The 22,844-nt window shown below is 38.9% G+C and overlaps 1 protein-coding gene across 2 annotated transcripts in view; it reads right to left on the reverse strand.

The window, feature by feature from the left end:
* CC2H3orf70 (chromosome C2 C3orf70 homolog) overlaps window positions 1–21,715 on the reverse strand; it is a 92,706-nt gene extending 70,991 nt beyond the window's left edge. For both annotated transcript variants that reach the window (XR_007155931.1, XM_047876471.1), the window contains exon 1: window positions 21,307–21,715. Coding sequence is in view for 1 of the 2 variants with exons in the window: in XM_047876471.1 (XP_047732427.1) it covers window positions 21,307–21,502 (196 nt within the window). In the remaining variant the exon portion in view is untranslated. The remainder of the gene's footprint in view (window positions 1–21,306) is intronic.
* Window positions 21,716–22,844: the final 1,129 nt, after the last annotated feature.

Consider the following 22,844-nt stretch of genomic DNA (forward strand, 5'->3'; position numbering starts at 1 on the left):
TGTTTAAGAAGGAGAAATAAGAATATGTATGCATACATAAATATACAAATGTATGTGCGCACTCATATAATACACATACTTCTGCAAAAAGAAACACAGAATACAACAGAAAATTAATAAAAAATGAATAGGAGGAGGTGAATTGGAATAGGGTTGAAGGCACAGAAATACAAATGAGATTTTTCTCAGTATTCTTTTATATAGTTTTGATTTTTGAATATGTATCCAAAAATTAAAATCAAATCAAGAAAATATAAACAAATACTTCCAGCAAAATTAAGTAAACATACTTTTTCCTATTCTTCCTTACTAATAAGTACAACTAAAAACCCTAGACATTAAATATAAAAGACAGAATGTGACTCCTAACAAGGGAGAAAAGAAGGCTGACCAGTTAGTGACCTCAGGGCCCAAGCGTCCTCAGGGACTAACATGACAGTTAGTTCCCAGTTTCTTTGTGTGGGTTTATATGCCAGGGTTGGAGAAAATGTCAACCACAAAAAGCCAATGGAACCAGACAAAAGATACCCCAACAAATGTCTGCTCTCTCTGGCCAAAGGACAAGGAGCAGAAAACTTGAAGACAATTATCACTCTATTCCAACCAAACATCAGAGGAAAAAACTGTGTACTCCACCCAATCCATCACAGCAAAGACCAAGAGGAGAGAAAGAATCTGGACTTCTAATCTGGAGAGAAAGGTTTCTCAACACTCCAACCTGGTGGTGTCAGAGACCCATTGGAAAGTCTGGTAATGAGGTCATCTCTACTGTGGTGCCAGTGGAGACCACATGGAGAGCCAGAACCCACTCCCATCCACCAGAAACAAGGAGACAAGGAACACTCCTCTCCACTAGGTGTCAGTAAAGGCTGAAGGTGGTGCCTGGACTTCTACCTCTTCCTATCAGTAATGAGGCAGTGTCCCTTTCCCTTCATAGTGCACTGTCAAAATATATATATATATCCAGTAAAAACTGAGGGTTTAAGATCAAGAGTCTTACAGGGCACCTGGGTGGCTCAGTCAGTTAAGTGACTGACTCTTGACTGGTTCAGGTCATGATCTCATGTTTCATGAGTTCAATTTCCACACTGGGCTCCAATGCTGACAGTGTGGAGCCGCTTGGGTTCCCCTCTCCCTCCCCCTCTCTCTCTCTGCCCCTCCTGTGCATGTGCTCTCTCTCTCTCAAAATAAAAAAACTTTAAAAAAAGAATCAAGAGTCTTATAAAAGTCCAGGTTTCAACTAAAAATCACTTGTTGCACCAAAAACCCAGGGAGAATGCAAACTGAATGAAAAAGGACAATAGATGCCAACACTGAGATGGCAGAGATGGCAGAATTATCTGACAAGGAATTTATAGCAGCCATTATTTCAAAAAAACACTTCAGTGAGCAATTATAAATATGCTTGAAGCAGTGGCAAATAAAGCAAGCCCCAGAAAAGAAACAGTCTCAGCAAAGAAATAGAAAAATAAGAACCAAACCAATATGAAAACTGAAAAACACAACTAAAACAAAAAGCTCAGTGGATGGGCTCAACAGAAGAATGGAAAAGGAAAGTTTCAATGGACTCGAAGATACAACAGAAATTACCCAATTTGAACAACAGTGAGAATATAGACTTAAAAAAGGGATAAAGCCTCAGAAGCCATCAGATTATAACAACAAAATCTACTGTTTTGCATTAATGAAGCTGCCAGAAGAAAAAAAAAGCAGAGCTGAGAAACTATTTGAAGAAATAATGGCTGAAAACCTTCCAGATTTGGCTAGAGACATATTATACCAACTCAAGAAGCTGAGCAAACCACAAACAGGGTAAGCCCCCACAAATCCAGGCCAGGAAACATCATATTCAAACTTCTGAAAACTAAAGAAAAAGAAAAAAAATCTTAAAAGCAGCCAGGGGAAAAAAATTCCTTACCTATAAGGTGAAAAAATACAAATGTCTGTGGATTTCTCATCAGAAATCATAGAGGCCATGGGGTGCATGGGTGGCCAACTTCAGTTCAGGTCACGATTCCATAGTTTGTGAGTTTGAGTCCCATGTTGGGCTCTGTGCTGACAGCTCAGAGCCTAAAGCCTGCTTCAGATTCTGTGTGTGCGTCTCTCTCTGACCCTTCCCTGCTTACACCGTGTCTCTGTCTCTCAAAAATAAACATTAAAAAAAAAAAAAACGAAGAAGAAATCATGGAGGCCAGAAGGAAGTAGCACAATTTTTTCAAGTGCCAAAAAGGAAAGAGCATCAATCCTGAATCCTATACCCAATAATAATAATAATATCCTTCAAAAATGAAGGAGAAATCAAGACATTCTCATGTGAAAAAAAACTAACAGAATTTGTCACCAACAGGCTTATTGTAAAAGAATGGCTAGGGGCGCCTGGGTGGCGCAGTCGGTTAAGCGTCCGACTTCAGCCAGGTCACGATCTCGCGGTCCGTGGGTTCGAGCCCCGCGTCGGGCTCTGGGCTGATGGCTCAGAGCCTGGAGCCTGTTTCCGATTCTGTGTCTCCCTCTCTCTCTGCCCCTCCCCGGTTCATGCTCTGTCTCTCTCTGTCCCAAAAATAAATAAACGTTGAAAAAAAAAATTAAAAAAAAAAAAAAGAATGGCTAAAGGAAGTTCTATAAACAAAAAGGGAATAATAAAAGAAGAAACTTTTGAAAGGAAAAAATAAAAAACAATAAGCAAAATGTAGAAAAATACTTACCTGCTCCACCCCTAATTTTCTAAATTATATTTGACAATTAATACAGAAATTATAACCCTGTGTGACATGGTTCTAAGTATATAGAGATATAGTTATATTAAAATAGTTATATTATAAATGAGTGTAGGAAACAATGACAAAAAGGGAAGGTTTTTATACTTCACTCAAAATGGACACTAATACACTACGATAATCTACAGATATATAATGTAGTCACTACAGCAAACCTTAAAAAGCTACATAAAGAGAATATTCAGAAATATTACAGATAAATCAAGATGAAATTCTAAATAAATGGCCAAGTAACTCACAGCAAAACAGGGAAAATAACGAGAAACAAAAAACAGGAAGACCAAATAAAGCAAAAAATTAAGTGGCAGACCTAATCCCTAACTTACCAATAATTACATTAAATATAAATGGTCTAAACACAGCAATTAAAATAGAAAGACTGGCAGAGTGGCTTAGAAAACATGACTAATATGGGGCATATGGGTGGCTCAGTGGATTGAGCATCCAACTTTGGCTCAGGTCATGATCTCACAGTTCATGGCTTTGAGCTCCAAGTTAGGCTCTGTGCTGACAGCTCAGGGTCTGGACCATGCTTTGGATTCTGTATCTCCCTTTCTCTCTGCCTCTCTCCCTCTTATGTCCTGTCTCTATCTCTCAAAAATAAATAAACATTAAGAAAAAAAATTTAATTATTAAAAAAGACATAACTAATATATGCTATATATAAGACAGCCACTTTAAATTTAAATGAGCAGCACCTGGGTGGCTCAATTAAGTGTCTGACTTCAGCTCAGGTCATGATCTCACAGGTCGTGGGTTTGAGCCCTGCACTGGGCTCTGTGCTGACAGCTCATAGCCTGAAGCCTCTTCAGATTCTGTGTCTACCTCTCTCTCTTCTCTTCCCCCTTTCATGTTCTGTTTCTCTCTCAAAAATAAATAAATGTTAAAAAAATTTAATTTAAATGAAAACACTATGATCTAAATTCTTTAGGATATGGCAAAAGCAGTTCTAAGAAGGAAATACAGAGTGACACAGGCCTAACTTGAGAACAAATAAAAGCTCAGATAAACAATCTAACCTTACACCTAAACAAACTAGAAAAAGAATAATGCATAAGGTGAGAAGTGAAACAATAAAGACCAAAGCAGAAATAAATGACATAGAAACTAAACAAACAAAAAAAGATTAATTAAACCAAGAGCTGGTTCTTTGAGAAGAAAAAAAACCTGATAAACTTTTAGCCAGATTCATGAAGAAAAAAAGAGAAAGAACCCAAATAAAGAAAATTGAAAACAAAAGAGAACAAGAGACACCACAGAAATACAGTGAATTATAAGAGACTACCACAAAAAAAAATTTATGCCAGGAAATTAGACAACCTAGAAGAAATAAGTAAATTCCCAGAAACATACAGTCTTCCAAAAGTGAATCAGGAAGAAACAGAAAATCTAAACAGATCAACCACTGGTAATAAAATTGAACTGGTAATCAAAAAACTACCAAAAAAATAAAAGTACAGGACCAGATGGATTCACAGGTGAATTCTACCACTTAAAAAAGAGCTAATACCTATTCTCCTCAAAATATTCCAAGAAGTAGAAAAGGAACAAAGGCTTCCAAACACATTTTACAAGACCAGCATTACATTGATACCAAAACCAGACGAAGACACCCCCCCCCCCACACACACACACTCTACAGGCCGATATCACTGATGAACATAGATGCAAAAATCCTCAACAAAATATTAGCAAGTTGCATTCAACAGTACACTAAAAGGATAATTCACCACAATCAAGTGGGATTAAATCCAAGGACACAAAGATGATTTAACATTCACAAACGTGATACACTACATTGACAAAGAATAAAAATCGTATGATCATCTCAATAGATACAAAAAAGCCTTTGACAAAATTAAATATCCACTGATGATAAAAACTCTCAGCAAAATGGGTTTAGAGGAAACATACCTCAACATAAAGGCCATATAAGAAAAAACAGCAGTTCACATCATATTTGATGGTGGAAAACTGACAGCTTTTCCTCTAAGACGAGGAACAAGATAAGGATGTCCGCTTCACCACTTTTACTCAGCACAGTACAGAAGTCCTACCCATGGCAGTCAGACAAGAAAAAAAAAAAAGGCATTCATATTAGAAAGAAAGAAGTTAAACCATCACTATCTGCAGATGGCATGATACTATACATAAAACCCTAAAAACTCCACCAAAAAATTACTGGAAGTAATAAATCAATTCAGTAAAGCTGCAGGATACAAAATTAATACCAAGAAATTGGTTGCATTTCTATACATTAATAATGAAGTAGCAGACGGAGAAATTAAGAAAACAAATCCATTTATAGTTGCACCAAAAAGAATAAAATGCCAAAAAAACTTAACCAAGGGAGGTTAAAGACCTATACTCTGAAAACTATGAAACACTGATGAAAGAAACTGAAGATGACACAAATAAATAGAAAGATATCCCATGCTCACAGACTGGAAAACTATTGTTAAAGTGTTCATACTGCCCAAAGCAATCTACAGATTCAGTGCAATCTCTATCAAAATATCAACAGCATTTTTCACAGAACCAGAACAAACAATCCTATTATTTGTATGGAACCACAAAAGACCCACAAAGAGACAAAGCAACCTTGAAAAATAAGAATAAAACTGGAAGTACCACAATCTCAGATTTCAAGATATACTACAATACAAAGCTGTAGTAATCAAAACAGTATGGTACTGGCACAAAAACAGACACAAAGATCAACAGAACAGAATATAAAAAGCCCAGAAATAAACTCACACTCAAATGTGTGAGTGTGACACAAATGATCAACTAATCTATGACTAGGTAGGTAAGAATACACAATGGAGAAAAGACAGTCTCTCCAACAAATGGTGCTGGATTCTATACACAAAAGAATTAAAATGGACCACTTTCTTATAAATGAAAATAAACTGAAAATGGATTAAAGGCCTAAATGTGAGACCTGAAACTATAAAACTCCTAGAGGAAAACACAGGCAGTAATTTCTTTGACATTGGCGGTAGCAATATTTTTCTAAATATGTCTCCTAAGGCAAGGGAAGCAAAATCAAAAATAAATTATTGGGACTACATTAAAATAAAAAGATTCTGCAGAGCAAAGGAAACCATCAACAAAATGGCAAGGCAACCTACTGAATGGAAGAAGATATTTGCAAATGACATACCCAATAAGGAGTTAATATCCAGAATATATAAAGAACTTATACAACTCAACACCAAACCATCAGCATCAGCATCTGATTAAAAATGGTCAGAGGACCTAAACAGACATTTTTCCAGAGAAGACATACAGATATCAAACAGTCACATGGAAAGATGCTCTACTCATCAGAGAAATGCAAATCAAAAACACATTGAGATATTACCTCACACCTGGTAGAATGTCTAGAATCAAAAAGACAATAATAAGTGCTGACAAGGATGTGGAAGAAAAGGAACCCTTGTGCACTGCTGGGAATGTAAATTGGTACAGCCACTGTGGAAAACAGTATGGAGGTCTCAAAATATTAAAAACAGAAATACCGTATGACCCAATAATTCTATCACTCAGTATTTAACCAAAGAAAACACTAATTCAAAAAGACATACACATCCCTATGTTTACTGAAGTATTATTTACAGCAGCAAAATTATGGAAGCAGCCCAAATGTCCATCAATAGATGAATGGATAAAGAAAAAGTGGTATATATGTACAATAGCATATTACTCAGCCATAAAAAAGGATGAGATCTTGCCATGTGGGGTGGAACATGAGAGTATTATGCTAAGGTAATAAGTCAGTCACAGAAAGACAAATACTTTATGATTTAACTTACATGTGGAATCTAAAACACAAACCATGTAAATATACAAAAAGCAGAATCACACCTAGAAATTAAAAATTAGACTTAGAAACCTAGAGAATTGATGGCTGCCAGTGGGAGAATAGGCTAGACGGGTGAAGGGGAGTGGCAAGTACAGGCTTCCAGTTACAGAATGAATAAGTCATGAGAATAAGAGGTACAGTGTAAGAAATCTAGTCAGTGGTATTGCAACAGGTGGGGGAAAGATATATTATGGAGGCATACGTCAAAGGAAAGCAGTTATGTTATACCTATATCAGATAAAGTAGAATTAAGAGCAAAGAACATTACCAGAGCAGAGAGGAACATTTGATAATGATAATTCTAAATGTATATGCACCAAACAACAGAGCTGAAGCAAACACTGACAGAGTTGAAAGAAGAATATACAAATTCATAATTTAGTTGGAGTCATCAACACTCTTCTTTTGACAACTGACATAATACATAGACACAAAATAAGCAACAACATAATAACCAACAGGATCTAATAGACATTTATAGAGAGAGTTTCACCCAACAAAAAAGCAGAATTCCCATTCTTTTCAATTGCCCATGACACCTGGGCCATATACTGGGCCATAAAACAAAATTCAACAAGTTTAAAAGAATTAAAATCGTACAAAGTATATTCTCTGACCACATAGAATCAAGCTATAAATCAATTGACATAAAAATAACAGAAAAGTCTCCCAACACTTCTAAGGAATCCATGAGTCAGAAAGATGTCTCAAAAGAAATCAAAATATACACTGAACTGAATGAAAATGGAAATAAAACATCTCAAAATCTGTGATACACAGCTAATGCAGTGCTGTGGGAGGGATTTTACAGCAACAAATACATATGTTAGGGGCGCCTCGGTGGCTCAAATTGTTGGCTACCAACTTCCGCTCAGGTCATCATCTCGCGGTTTGTGAATTCGAGCCCCATGTCAGGTTCTGTGCTGACAGCTCAGAGCCTGAAGCCTGCTTTGGATTCTATGTCTCCCTCTCTCTCTGCCCCTCCCCTGCTCGCACTCTGTCTCTCTCTCTCAATAATAAATAAACATTAAAAAAAATTTAATGCATATATTAGAAAAGAGGAAAAATCTCAAACCAACAATCTTAAATTCTCATCCTCAAGAAGCTAAAACAAGCAGCATAAAACAAACCCAAAGCAAGCAGAAGGACATAATAAACACAACAGCAGAAATCAGACATTGAAAACAAAAAGAACAGAGAAAATTAAGGAAACAAAGAACTGTTTCTTTGAAAAGATCAATACAATTGACAGACCTTTAGCAGACTGACAAAGAATAAAAAAGATACAAATTAGCAATGTTAGGAATGAAGTAAGCAGTATCACTACAGACCATGCAAACATCAAAAGTATAATTAGGAAATACTACAAAAACTCTACACATATAAATTTGACAACTTAGAATGAAATGAACCAATTCCTTTAAAAAATGAACTACCCCAATTTACTCATTAGTAATAATTTGAAGAACCTCTTAACTATTAAGGAAATTGAATTAGTAATTTAAAACTCCCAAGAAGAAAATCTCTAGACCTAGATGGTTGCACTAGAGAATTCACCAAATGTTAAAAGAAAAATTCACATCATTTCTAAACAGTTTATTTCAGAAAAAAGAGAGGAAAACTTTTCAATTCATTGTATGAACCTTTATTACCCTGATACCAAAACCAAAGAGAATACAAAAAAGAAAACTACAGACCAACACCCATCATAAATATAGACATAAAAATCCTTACAAAGCTATTAGCAAATAAAATTCAGTAATACATAATAAAAAGAATTACACACATCTGATAAAGGATTATTATCCAAAATGTACAAAGAACTTTTTTAAATTTTTAAAAAATTTATGTTTATTAATTTTTGAGAGTGAGAGACACAGAGAGCAAGCAGGAGAGGCGCAGAGAAAGAGGGAGACACAGAATCCGAAGCAGGCTCCAGGCTCTGAGCTGTCAGCACAGAGCCCGGCGCGGGGCTTGAACTCACGGACTGTGAGATCATGACCTAAGCCGAAGTCAGATGCCCAACTGACTAAGCCACCCAGGTGCCCCCAAAATACACAAAGAACTCTTAAAACTCTGATTTAAAAGTGGGCCAAAGATCTTAACAGACAACTCACCAAAGATGATATGCAGATGGCAAATAAGCATGTCAAAGATACTCCACATAGAGTATCCCACATCATATGTCCACCCACATCATATGTCATCATAGAAACACAAATTAAAACAATGTGAGATGCCACTACACATTCATTAGAATGACCAAAATATGGAACCCTGACAACGTAAAATGCTGGCAAAGATGCAGAGCAATAAGAAATCTCATACACTGCTGGTGGGAAGACAGCTTGTCAGTTTCTTAGGAAACTAAACATACTCTTACCATAGAATCTGGCAATAGTGCTCCCTCCTTGGTATTTACCCAAAGGAGGTCAAAAAACATCCACACAAAAACCCACATATGGTTATTTTCAACAGATTTATTTGTAACTGCCAAAACTTAGAAGGAACCAAGATATCCTTCAGTAGGTGAATAAATAAAATGGAATACACCCATACAATGGAATGTTATTCAGCACTAAAAAAAAAAAAAAACGAGCTATCAAGACATGAAAAGACATGAAGGAACCTTAAAATGCATATGACTAAGTGAAAAAGACCAATCTACAAAGGCTACTGTAGGATTCCAATTATATGACATTATGGTAAAGGCAAAACTATGGAGATAATAAAAAGATCAGTGATTGGCAGGGACATGTGGGAAGAAATAAAGAGGCAGAGCAGAAGGGATTTTTAGGGCAGTGATATTATGATGGATATAGGTCTTTATACATTTGTCCAAATAGGATGTACAATACCAAGATTGAGCCATAAGGTAAACTATAGTCAAGGTGATTATGATGTGTCAATGGAGGTGCACTTTTGGTAAAAAATGCACTGCTCTGATGAGTGATATTGATAGTAGAGTAGGGGAGGCTGCACATGTGTGGCAGCAAAATATGTGAGAAATCTCTGTACCTCCAACTCAATTTTTCTGTAAACCTAAAACTGCTCTAAGAAAGTAAAGTCCTAAAAAAAAAAAAAGATAACATGTATTTCACCAAAGAGGATACACAAAAGGCAAATAAGCACATGAATGTTAATAGGTAAATACAGATTAAAATCAAAATGAACTATCAGTACACACCTATCAGAATGGCTGAAATAAAAGTGAAATAAAAAGAGCAACACCACCAAATGCTGACAAGAATGTGGCAAAGAAACTGGATCACTCATACATTGTGGGTGGGAATATAAAATGGGGCAATCTCTATGGAAAATGGTTAAAAAACTAAACATGCAACTACCATACAACCCAGCAGTTGCACTCCTGGGCATTTATCCCAGAGAAATGAAGACTTCTGCTCAAACAGAAAACTGTACACGTTTGTTTATGTCAGCTTTATTTATAACTACAAACTAGCAACACAAAATGCCTTTCAATGTGTGAATGATTAAACTATGGTACATGTATGCCATGGAATACTACTCAGCAGTACAAAGGAACAAATTATTGATACACTCAACAGCATGGATGAATCTTCAGAGATAATGCTGAGTGAAGAAAAGCCAATCCCAAAAGGTTACATACTGTATGATTTCATTTATAAAACCTTCTGGAAATGATAAAATTATAGAAACGGAGAACAGATTAGTGATTGCCAGAGATTAATGAGGGGCTGGGGCAAGAGGGAAAGTATGTCTATAAAAGGGCAACACCAGGGGCGCCTGGGTGGCTCAGTCAATTAAGCATCCGACTTTGGCGCAGGCCATGATCTCATAGTTTGTGAGTTTGAGCCCTGCATCATCGGGCTCTGTGCTGACAGCTCGAAGCCTGGAGCCTGCTTCAGATTTTGTGTCTCCCCCTCTCTCTAAACCTCCCCTGATCACCCTCTGTCTCTCTCTCTCTTGAAAATAAACATTAATTAAAGGGCAGCACGAGGTCTCTTGCAATGATGGAAATATTATTTTGCCTGTATCAATGTCAATTTCCTGGTTGTGACACCATAGTACAGTTTTGCAAGATGCTACCACTGGGAAACTGGATAAGGATATACCAGATCTCTGTATTATTTCTCACAACTGCATGTAAAGCTATAAATTATTTCTAAATAAAAAGTTCAATTTAAAAAAAATTAAAATGTGAACATGAAATTGATTAGAATCAGAAATCAATGAACTTGATAACACAGAAAAAAAAATTAACTCAAGAAACTTTTGAACAGAGTGCTCTGACTATACATTGTTCCTAGGATATAGCCTAAAGACCAAAACATGCAAAGATTCTTGAACTTTATTCATCAGTTTGTTGTTGGTAGTGGTACTAATGTACTAATCCCTACACTATCCTGTGTGTAGCTGAGAATAAAGGAAATGAGTAAATATTATGATGTATTGGAAACCAGGATTTTTACTCAGAGAGAAGCAAGGTACAAATATGTATTGGGGAAAGGTGATGGGAATGGGCATGGGCGGACACACAAGGACGGATGGACGGACAGACGGACACACACACACACACACACACACACACACACACACACCCTATCCACTGAACGGGCCTAAATGCAGTAACATCTCAGGAGAAATAAGCACACCAAAAGCCCAGATAATGGTTTCCATGCCATTCATCACTAAAAGGAATCTGGGATCCTTAGAAAAACAATGCATTTCTGGTCTGAGGCACAGAAATTACTAGGTAAGCCTGGAACAATTTGTTCCAGAAAATAGGGAAGTACTCAAAAAACTGACAGGAACATGTCAAAAGGACACAGAAGCCAGCTTGAAGGGGCTCTCACTGACCAAATTTAAAGACAGTTTGAGCATCAAGAGTTATGTTTACTTATAACAAATAAAAGAGAACCAAGTAGTCTATAGTAATACTTAAAAAAGATGGTATGCAGGTAGAAAAGAAAACCCTCTTTTTTTTAAAAAAAAAAAGGTGTATTTATGTATTTTGAGAGACAGAACAGCGCATGCGCACAAAGAGGGGAGAGGGGGAGGGAGAGGGAATGAATGAATGAATGAATGAGAATCTCAAGCAGGCTCAGTGCTGTCAGGGCAGAGTACCACATGAGGGCTTGATATCACAAACTGTTGAGATCATGACCTGAGCGAACAATTAAGAGTCGGACACTTAACCAACTGAGCCACCCAGGTGCCCCCCCCCAACCTCTTTTTTATAAAACAATTCCATCAATGGTAGAAAGAATGGCAGAATTAGAAAATCACTGTTATGCAACCACCAATGTAATAAGTGATCCACTTAAGACTCCTCAGTCAATACTAAAATCACTAGGATAAAATCTGTTAGAGAACAGAATATTCATTGTCAAAGTATCCCACAGATAGTATGCTAAAAACAAAAGGAATAAGAAAGGTTTTTAAAAAGAAAAACAATAAAGGGGAAATGTATCTTTATAAAAGACTTGTCAGTTACCACCTTAGCATTAACAGTAGTGGAACACCTCAACATTCTATGTCTTCTCACGTGATAGGATACAATATCACCTCTGTAATAACTCAATGAAAATGTTAACCTAAATCTAATCATGATTAAACAATCAGGCAAACTTAAAATATGGGAAACGCTACAGGCAGTTAACTTGGATTGTTCAAAAATTTCAATGTCATCCCCCCAAAAGTGTGATTATTCTAGAATGATTAAAAGAAACTAAAACGATATAATAATGAAATCCGATGTATGAATCTTGATTGGACCCTGAATTTTTTAAAAAGTCAGCTATAAAAGTCATTTGTTGACAATTAAGGAAACTGTATATCAGATAGCACTGCTGAGTTCGTGTTAATTATCTTAGATGTGACTAGTATTGTAATTATATAGGAAAATGTCCTCATTCTTAAGAAAGGCATGCTGAAAATACCAAATCATTACACTCTCAGTGTTTTTATTTCACTAAAGTCTGTTGTAATGAGATACAGAGGAAGAAATACACATCTGTATCACACCAAAATAATCTAGTTTTATAAGCACTAGGCAAGTTTAAAGAATTTGTCCTGAAAGGACTGTTTTAGGGCATTGTGCAGACACAGCTGGAGGGATTTATTATATATTGTTGGCACTCCGGTACTGAACGTTTTTGGCAGTGTGCTTACAGAATATTGTTAACTCTCAGAAAATTGAAGAACCAACAATTATAACAGGAGAAACACAGAATGAAAATTCTGTCCACCTAAGTAAAGTAATTTGCAAAGACTACAATTAAGTGTCCTTTGTCCAACATTCTAGCAGCCAGGACTACTGTATCAACTAGTACTTTGGCCATTTTTCCATATAAAATCAGCATTCCAAATGATGGCCAAGTATGACCACAGGATCCTATCAAAGCTTCTAAATCATTAAAATTAAACATGTTCATTTCACTTTAATACAATGTAACTTTTATAATATTCTGATCCTTTGAAACCTTCTGACCCTTATTTGCTATATATGAAAGCTATTAACTGGTATATCTAATAAACCAGAACTATCCATTGCTTAAACAATGGTGGAAAACAGGATGCAGGAGGGGCATGGGAGTTGGAGCACATTGTCAGATTTCATGACAAGAAGTAGATAATCATCACATAGTAACTATTACAAAACAGACCTTCCAATGGAGGGTAACAAAAAACTGATTAATTTCTAAATATATTTTTCACAATGTATATACTACCTTTGCTGTTTTGAGTGTTTAACTGAACAAATGAGTATGGTCACAAAGTGAATTTCAGATTAAACATTAAACATTTGTGGAAGGGAGAAGGAGCTGGAGACTGGCAGTCATTACACCATGAAACTGGTGCTATTATTATCTCTATATTAAAAGTGAGGAAACTGAAAGAGGTTAACTTCCCTCAAACCATATAACTGGTCAAGTGGGCAGATCCAGCATTCAAACACCAAGTCCAAGCCAGAGCCTGCCCTCAGGATGATTATACTAACTGGTATTTCTATACATTGTTTGTTTGGTTTTCTTGAGGAGGGGCTCAAGCCACTTCTACTAAATACTTGCACTAAGTATTTTGCGTGTGTCACTTAATCCTCACAACCACCCTGTGAAATAGGAACCTCTATTCCTGTTTTCCAGAGGGAACATTAAGACTGACTGAGAGAGGTTGACTAACCTGTCCAAGGTCACACTGCCAATAAATGGAGGAACCATGATTCCAATTAAGGTGTTTCAGACCCCATGGCCCTTGTCCCTTCTAGGATTACACTGTGGCTTCCTCATTTTATGTATAAACCATTCTTTATTTTTCAAGAAAGCAAATCTTCTACTAGACAACTTTTGATTGTTAAACATATGTTACTACTATTGTTTGGAATTAATAACATTTCTCTATAATATTCTTTTAATAAATGAAATTCTATAGTATGAGAGAATAAACCTAAACAAAATGGGGGTCTTGGAATGTAGGAAATTACCACAGAAACATCCTCAAAAGCTATTGAGTTCAAATCCCTAAATGCAACAGGCTTGGAAGCCAGCAATAATTAATGGTATGCATGCAAATCTAACAACAACCAAAAGGGTTTGCACCAGTTAGGGATCAGCTGAGGATATGAGGTGACTGAAGATTCATATTATACAATACACTGTTAAGTAGTTTTTAAAAGCACAGTTTTTATAGTGTTTGCAACCACTCTGAAAATGCTCATATTGCATACAATTGCCCTTCTTTTAAAATCAGAAACCGTTCTTATTTTACTTTATTTACTGAATTCCTGCTTATTCCAGAAAGAATTTAAAACAGCTGAAGGTCATCCTCACTGTACCCTGAGTGGAACCAAGTGCCCCAGAGCCCTGGTTGGCACTTGGTTTGTAAGATTCTGATGTACATTTGCCATATACAGCCCAAGCGACTACAGGTAACCTTCAGCAAGTTTCCTAATCTAAAAAATGACGGTAGTAGCAATACCTACCTCACAGGGTTGTTCTAAGGTTTAAGTGAGGTGACACATGCAAAAAGATGATGCCTGCAAATATAAAGATTGCATGCAAAAAGAGATGCCTGCAATAAGCACCGTTATTGTTATTGTTGAAGTTGATGTGTGTTATGATTGAAGCACCATGTGGATGGAAAAACACCCATCAGTTTTCTCTTTCTTTGAAAGGCTTTGAGGAATCTCACTCAGAACTTCACGTCACACTTGTCTTCTTAACTCCATATCCTCTTCCTTCAGCCACTAGACATGATAAGAAGCCTCATTCTTAGGGGGGAAAAAAAAGCTTCCGCTGACTCCTTCATCCAATAAAACTACCACTCCATTTTTTTTTTGATAGTTTTCACCATCAAACTTCTTAAATATATTTTTCTGTAGCAACTGCTATTGATATGATTGAGATGCCCCTTAGGAAAACCAGCAAGCATTACCCTGGCTAAGTCAGAACTTGATTTTGTGGGTTTACCCTAAGTTGTGTAGAAGCAGGAAACCAAAACAAATACAATGACACAAAACCCACAATGCTAATACACTACCTAGTGGAGACAAGTATATTTGCTAAAAGGTCCTAAGAGTTAAATTCTCTAATCAGCTCCTCTCTCTACAGAAAATCTATAAATAGGAAACCAACTTATAGCCAAATATTTGTAGGACAGTCCAATCATACAGACCAGATATTTAAGTTCTAGGCAGTGTTATCACCTTCTCTGAACAGTTCTGAAAAAAACACTTCCAAATTCTGCCTCTCCAATACCCATTTTTCTATATTTCCATGCTGCCCATCCACCTTCTGCTGCAACAGTCTTTCTTTAGATATGTTAATACCATCTATTAGACTACATCAAGTCCCACTCTTCCTGCTTTCAATCTGAAAAAGACAGACATCTTTTAAGATGTCTTCTGCAAAAAACTGAACTAATCCATTATGTGATTTTATTAAGCCAACTCTGAGTTCTGCTGGTGGCACCAACATCATACCACGTACACTACCCACCCACCCCTGTCACCTTCTAATCACTTTTTCTTCCTTAACTCTTAACTTAGATGTCATTCCCCATCACATCTCATGACCTCTTTACAGTTCTCATTCTTCTGTATTTCATTTTTGCAAGTGTTACAATTTTCCACTCATTTCTTAACAATTTTTCCCATCACTGGCTTTGGTGGAGTCAAAAACTGTTGATTGTGTGCATTAATTTTAAATTACTCTGTAGAACCTATGGTGGTTAAGAGTCTCGGTCCTAGAATCAGACAGGCCTGGATCCAAATCCAGGCTCTACTTTTACTAGCTTAACTTCCCTAAGCCTCCTTCCTCAATTGTAGAACGGACATAATGACATAATTGTCTATTTAGTGCTTAGCATAATAAGCTTACTCTGGTACAAAGTAATCACTCAATAAATATTAACTGTAATTTCTGTGTCCTAATTCTCAGCTCCTGTCATTCTATTCTTTTCTTTCTAGTTTGAAGAATTTACTGTCTCAAATAGCTTTGACTAATACTGCAATTAAATATATTCTTTTTTTTTAAATGTTTATTTATTTTTGAAGGAGAGAGAGACAGAGTGTGAGCAGGGAAGGGGCAGAGAGAGAGGGAGACACAGAATCCAAAGCAGGCTCCAGGCTCTGAGCTGTCATGTCAGCACAGAAGCCTGACACAGGGCTCGAACCCAGGAGCTGTGAGATCATGACCTGAGCTGAAGTCAGATGCCTAACTGAGCCACCCAGGTGCCCCTGCAATTAAATATATTTTTGAAGTTACTGTTGTGAGACTAAACCTTTTACCCTCTTCTTCAGCAATAAAGAAAATCACTATTTGTATATTTTGCCAATTTCTAAGAAATAAGCTGCCGAAAACGGATTTAATCTTCATACTTTCTTTTTTTTAAGATTTTATTTTTAAGTAATCTCTATACCCAACATGGGGCTCAAACTCACTACCCTGAGATCAAGAGCCACACACTCCAACTAAGCCAGCCAGGCATCCCTAATTTTCATACTGTTTCTTAAAACACTCATTTCCCTCTGCTTCTGCAATAAAATATGCAAAAAAATAACTTTCCATATTTTTCTTCCCTCCCGGACTCTGCTGCAAGCTGCTGCAAGTCCTCCTGTACCCAGATATTAGTGTTCTAATATTAGCATTCTAAAGGGAAAGCCTAAAGATTTTCATTTCTCATACCATAGTCCCTCCCTTAGTGATCTTCTGGCTTCACCATGGCCACAACTGTAATCTAAAAATAAGTAAATGACTTCTATTTTATCTCTAGTGAAGACCTCTCCTCTAAGTTCTAGATCCCTGCATCCAATTGCCTACTCACATTATTACTATGTGATGACAAGGCAGCTTAAACTCAATAGATCCAAAACTGAATTCCTGGTCTCCCAGGATTCATGATTCAAAACTGGATTCACAATCCATGCTCAGCCAAACCCTAGCTCTTCTTTAATATTTTCTTTTTGTTAGTGAATGAATGGCACTACCATCCATCCTATATGCATGAGGCGGAAGTCTAGAAGTTATCCTTTATAACTTTTCTCTTCCTCTATCTCCAAATTAATAATCTATTCCAATCCATTTATGGATATTATTGAATGAATTTCTATTTTACGATAATAACAAAATAATCTCCCTTGCTAGTTTCATTCCTCTACTGCCCATATCACTGCTATCATGTGAAGGTCTCTATCAACTGAAACCTCAGACTACCCACCTTCCCTGTTCATTTCAACAATCTAATTTGTTATGCCTTCTACATGTTCTACCTATTCTCGCCACAAAATCTACTTTTTATCTGCATGTGATTTATTCTTTCCCATTCCTCTTCCCTAGCCAAGCTATGTCTTTTTTTTCTCTCAAAACTCCTCTTGGAATCCTTCACTCAGTAATTCCATCCAATATCGCTCTTTACTGGGGGAAGAAAAAAAGTCACACATTCAGGGCCATAGTTTCTTCAACTAAATAACCTATTTTTGATAGTGACACCTACAGTACGTATCATAGTTTTCCTCCCAGACATGATTCTCAAACTCTGCCATTATCCAAACGCTATTTCCTTTAATACATCAAGTACCACATCTATGAATATATACATGTTTTATATGTGTTTTATGAACATGTATATATTTTTAGTCTTTTCTATTTCCTAAGGTTATGAATTTCACAAGTTTAACACGAACCATATATAACTGAACTTTCTTCATTTGTTCTGAAATTCCTCTCTCAAGTATCAAAGTGGTCATTTTACCATTTTCTGATTTGGTGGACAAGTTGATAGTTTTCTCACCCTTACCATTTATGATTCTATTTAAAAAAATTTTTTATGTTTATTTATTTTTGAGAGACAGAGTGCAAGCAGGGAAGGGGCAGAGAGAGAGGGAGACACAGAATCCTGAGCTGTCAGCTCAGAGCCTGACGCAGGCCCGAATCCATGAACCATGAGATCATAACCTGAGCTGAAGTCGGACACTTAACCGACTGAGCCACCCAGATGTCCCTCATTTGTGATTTTAAAGGAATACAAAAATAAACATAGTATTAATCATGTCCTTATACTCTGCTTAAATGGCACGGTCCAGCTGTATTCATATTTATATCCCTAACTTCCATAATAACGTCTCACAAAGAAAAAAGGGCTCAATATACATTAAACAGAATTTAAAAATTCGGCTTAGGACTGATGCTGTAATGTTTGTGAGTGCCAAAAAGAAAGTAGAACTTCTCAAATGTGTGAGCTCTGCATCTTTTCAAGAAAAATGATATTTGGACTAAAAAAGGGATAGGAAGAATTGATTCCCAGTATAGGACAGAAGACTGTAACAAAGCACCTTGCTGCTGCTCTCAATGAAATGAAGCTTCTTGTGAATGTGATCACTGAATTGCTGCCAGTGGAGGAAGCATGGATACCCGGAGGGTTGCCAAAGACTGGAAACAAGCAAATAAATGTAGATCTGATTTTTAAAGAAAAGAACTGACGATAGTCCAGTAGACTCGACATCAATCCTTTCCTAATTCAGATATTTTATTTAAAAAATAGCTTCTAATCCCTAAGAAAAGAAAATGGTAAGCATTTATGGAGCCAAACTAAATAACCAGACTAAGCAAATTTCCTTTCTTGTTTAGAGAGTGTGTTTATAGATAGATCATGTATTAAAAAGAAGCAATATAAATAGTGTCAGATATCAACAAGGTAGGATTTCAATAAGGTATATGACCAGGCTCTCATTATACCACATGGATAAGATAAATACAATACTAAGTGGCTAGCTAATTATTTGAATGACCATAACAGTGAGTGCTTCTTAATGAACTGCCATCAACTTAAAGGTCAGTCCTACCTGTGAGCTTCAGGATTCTTGTATGTGGCCTTCTCCTATTCAACAATTTTATCGATAATTTGAATGAAGATGCAAAAGGTTATTATACTACTGTTGGCATCCCATATATGACTCACATGAAACTAGGGGGCTCAAATATGGACTAAGAAAGGGCTGGGATCTGAAAAAACAACGATAAGCCAGATAAATGGATAATTCTAATGAAGATGAAATTTAATGGGGAAAAACATCTAAGGTGTCAGAGTCCAAAGAAATCCATATATAACTGTGCAATGGGCAAGCATCATGACTTAACTGCCATGTACGTAAAACAAACAAAAAAGGGGCTTAATGTCTTTAGTCGACAGCAGTCGTAGTTCAATCTGACAGCAGCAAGCTCAATATGATGAGGATATGAGAAAAGCTAATGTGCTGCTAGATGCAGCAGTAGCAGTATCTCACACACGGGAGACAGCAGTCCTGCTCGACTCAAACCACAATTGGGATATTACGTACCCTTCTAAGGGTCACAGTCTTCAAAGGATCATAACCATACTGGCACAAATTCAGAAAAGAACAACCAGGATGCTCTGGAGCCTGGATACTATTCCACACAAGGAGAGGCAGAAGGGACTAGAGATTTATAAACAGGACAAAACAATGCCCGAGAGGAAAACGATGGCTACTTTCATTCAGTCACTCAACAAACATGAATTTCAAATCTATTTCAGGCCAGACATTGTGACAATGGCTGGGAATACAGAGAGAAGACAGTCTATGTCCGTGGAATATTCATATGTATATCTGAAGGGCTGGAAAAAAAAAAAAACATGATCTAAAAAAGGATTAGACTGTTCTACATGATTTCATAAGGTAGAAATAAGACCAGTGGAAAGAAGTTAGAAAGTAACTGATTTTAGCTCCATATGAGACTATTTTTAAGAATCAAAGCTACCTGAGAAGGCTGCAAGGTTCCTATCAGGAATGTTGGTACTTAGTGGAGAGACTGCTGAAATAAGACAGGCACTGACCTGACCGTCTTTAATGTTCCTCATATTCTGTACTATGATTCTATACTTCCCTAGAAAATGGACTCTCACCAGATTCATCGTACTTGTGCACTTCAGCATCACGGGTTTCTTACAGTTGCTACTTCCAACTTTGTATCCTGTCCCCCACTGAACTGATGCTTTATAATGAGGAATGGATCTGAGAGCAATAGGAATAATGAAATATAGGAAGAACCTGACCCTTCAGCAGACAACACAAAAAAATCAATACTGTTCAATGTAAAGAAAAGGCAGGAATTCTCCTATTCTTCAAATCATAAATTCAATTTAAAATATCCCCCTGTGTTCAATTAACGTAAACAAGGACTTGTCAATGTACTGCATCTCTTGTTGGGAGCCATTTTTTCCTAACCAACAAGGAAAGAACAATTTTAACTTAAGATCACTTCCAGAATGTGTGTCCTGAATAAACACTCCAAAAACCTCTATTATAAGGGTATGTTGAAACTTAAGTTTATAACATATTTCTTTAAATGATGATTTATTGGATACAGCAGGCCTAATATCGTGAACTAATCAAATTGTGGAATTCTGATTAAATGGCTACTTAAGTTTAATACGTTTTAAAAATCACAGGCAGGATAACCACAGAAAAAAGGTCTAGACCAGTTAGCTCTGGCTTTTGTAAATTGGTTTGAGATTATTAAAGCTTACTTTCATTTATTTTATTTCGTAATTTTAAAACAGTCTCATATATTGGCTCTATACGCTACAACTAGGTATTGAAGGAGTTCACCCTTCCAAACTGTTAATATTAACTTCTCGGAAGCTTTCTCTTACACTTCAGTGTTTTCTCAATTTGGATACAATAAATGGGCCACAATTCGATTTCCAAGGGCTCTTTCTTTTAACGAGCCGCCTGAAAAAACAAAAGTGAGAAAGAAAGGGGAGCATTTCCACTAGCCCTGAAAAAAGGCTTCCCCTCTGGCTGTCAACTCTGACGGCGCTCTACCATTTCTCAACACAGTGCCTGGTCATTTCAGATAAAAAAGCAAGGGAAAAAAAAAAAAAACACTCCAGTTTTCCTGGGACGGGGAGATCCCCTTTTGTAGAAGTGGCTAAAGCTAAGCTCCCCACGGGATTTCATCTCGTTGCCAAGGCAGCGCCAACCGAGGCGTCCGGCGCCTCGGGCAGCTCCCGCCTGCCCGCCGGGAGCCCAGGGTGGCTCCAGCTAGCAGCTGGATAGTCCCCGCCGAGCCGAGACCCGCGACCGCAGAGTGGCAACCGCGACCCGGGACACCGAGCGCCCTGGGACGGCGGCGGAAGGAGGGGAGACGCGGCTCGACTTACAGTGACACCATCCTAGGTGACAGCACCAGTGCAGCTTGAAGCACTTGCCATGGCTGTGCGTGGCACAGATGGAGAGCCCGTCGCACGGCTGGAAGTCGGGTCTTCGGGCAGCGCAACTCCGCGCCAGGGCCTGAGCCTCGTCCACTTTCTCGCTCTTCCAACCCCGCTCGGACGCCGACGCCGACGCCGCACTCATTTCCGCTCCCTCCGCGGAGCCGAGGCCGGGAGCCGGGAGAAGCGGCGTCTGGGCGGGCAAAAAGCCGAGCAGGCTGCAGACGTGGGAGGGCGCGGGCCGGGAGTCACGCCAGCGCGTGGCGGCGGCGGCGGTGGTGGTGGCGGGAGCACGGCGGTCCCAGGCTCGCAGAGGAGCCGCCCCGGGCGCTGCGACCGGGGGCTGGGCCTGCCGCCGCCCGCCTCCCTCCGCCGTGGTGCGCGCCGCGTCCCCACGTGCACACGCACGCGCACACACGCGCGCGCCGACCAGCGCCGGCCGATGCTAGCCTGGCTTCTTCGCACACACTAGCGGCGTCCCCTCCTGTCACAGCGAGTCTCTGACACACACTCATTCATTCCTCCGAGACCGACCCCAACCGACGGACGGCCATTATGAACACACACACGCCTTGGCGGCTTGGTGTTCACACGCACAGCGGCTTGCGCGCGCGCTTCCCACACACACTTCCAGCCGAGCTGGGTCGTCTGGAGAACTCCACCGAGGGCCGGGCGCACCGAGGACACGCCCACCCTAACCGCTCGGGGGGCCGGTCCCTGCGCATCCGCCAGCGAGGTTTTCTTGCACACACAGCGTCTCCCCTCGAGCGGCTCGCGTTTCCCCCAGTACACACCTCCCGGAGGGGGCACAGAGGCCCCTCGGAGGCGCGCGCACGTTCACGCTCGCGCGCACTACCCCAGGGCAAGCCACCGGCTCCAGGTGCGGCCGCTCAGCCACGCCTCCGGAGCTCTAGCCGCCGGCCCCCGAGACCCCAGCCCCGCCGCCTCGCCGCCCGCGGTAACCAAGGCCCGCCGGCCCTGAGCGCGCCCGCCCGCCCCAGTCCCGCAGGGGACTGCAGCCCCGCCTTGCTGAGCGGGAAAGTAACCGGGGTGGGTGTGTGGGTGTCTCAGACACAGAGATGCATTTGTGGTGCACAGGACTGGTGTGTGGAATGTGTTGCATGGGTGTGTGTGTGTGTGTGTGTGTGTGGTATGTAGGTGTGTATGGTTGCTATGCGGAGTATGTGTGGTGGGTATCTGTGTGTAGTTGGATGTGTTCAAGTGTGTACGTGGTATGTACGGAATGTATGTGGTGTGCGTGATGCAACTGACATTACATGGTGTGTGATGAGGTGTGTGTATACAGGAGTATGTGGTATGGATGTATATGACCAGGGTGGGTTGTGGGTGGTGTGTGTGTGTAGTGGAGTATATGTGGTCTGTGTAGTATGTGCAGCTGTGTGTTATTTGTACACGATGTGCGGGTGGATGTGGTTATATACGTGTTGTGTATATGTGTATGGTGTCTATGTGTCATTGTGGTACAT

Source organism: Prionailurus viverrinus, chromosome C2 (assembly GCF_022837055.1).
Source record: "Prionailurus viverrinus isolate Anna chromosome C2, UM_Priviv_1.0, whole genome shotgun sequence".
Lineage (NCBI taxonomy): Eukaryota > Metazoa > Chordata > Mammalia > Carnivora > Felidae > Prionailurus > Prionailurus viverrinus.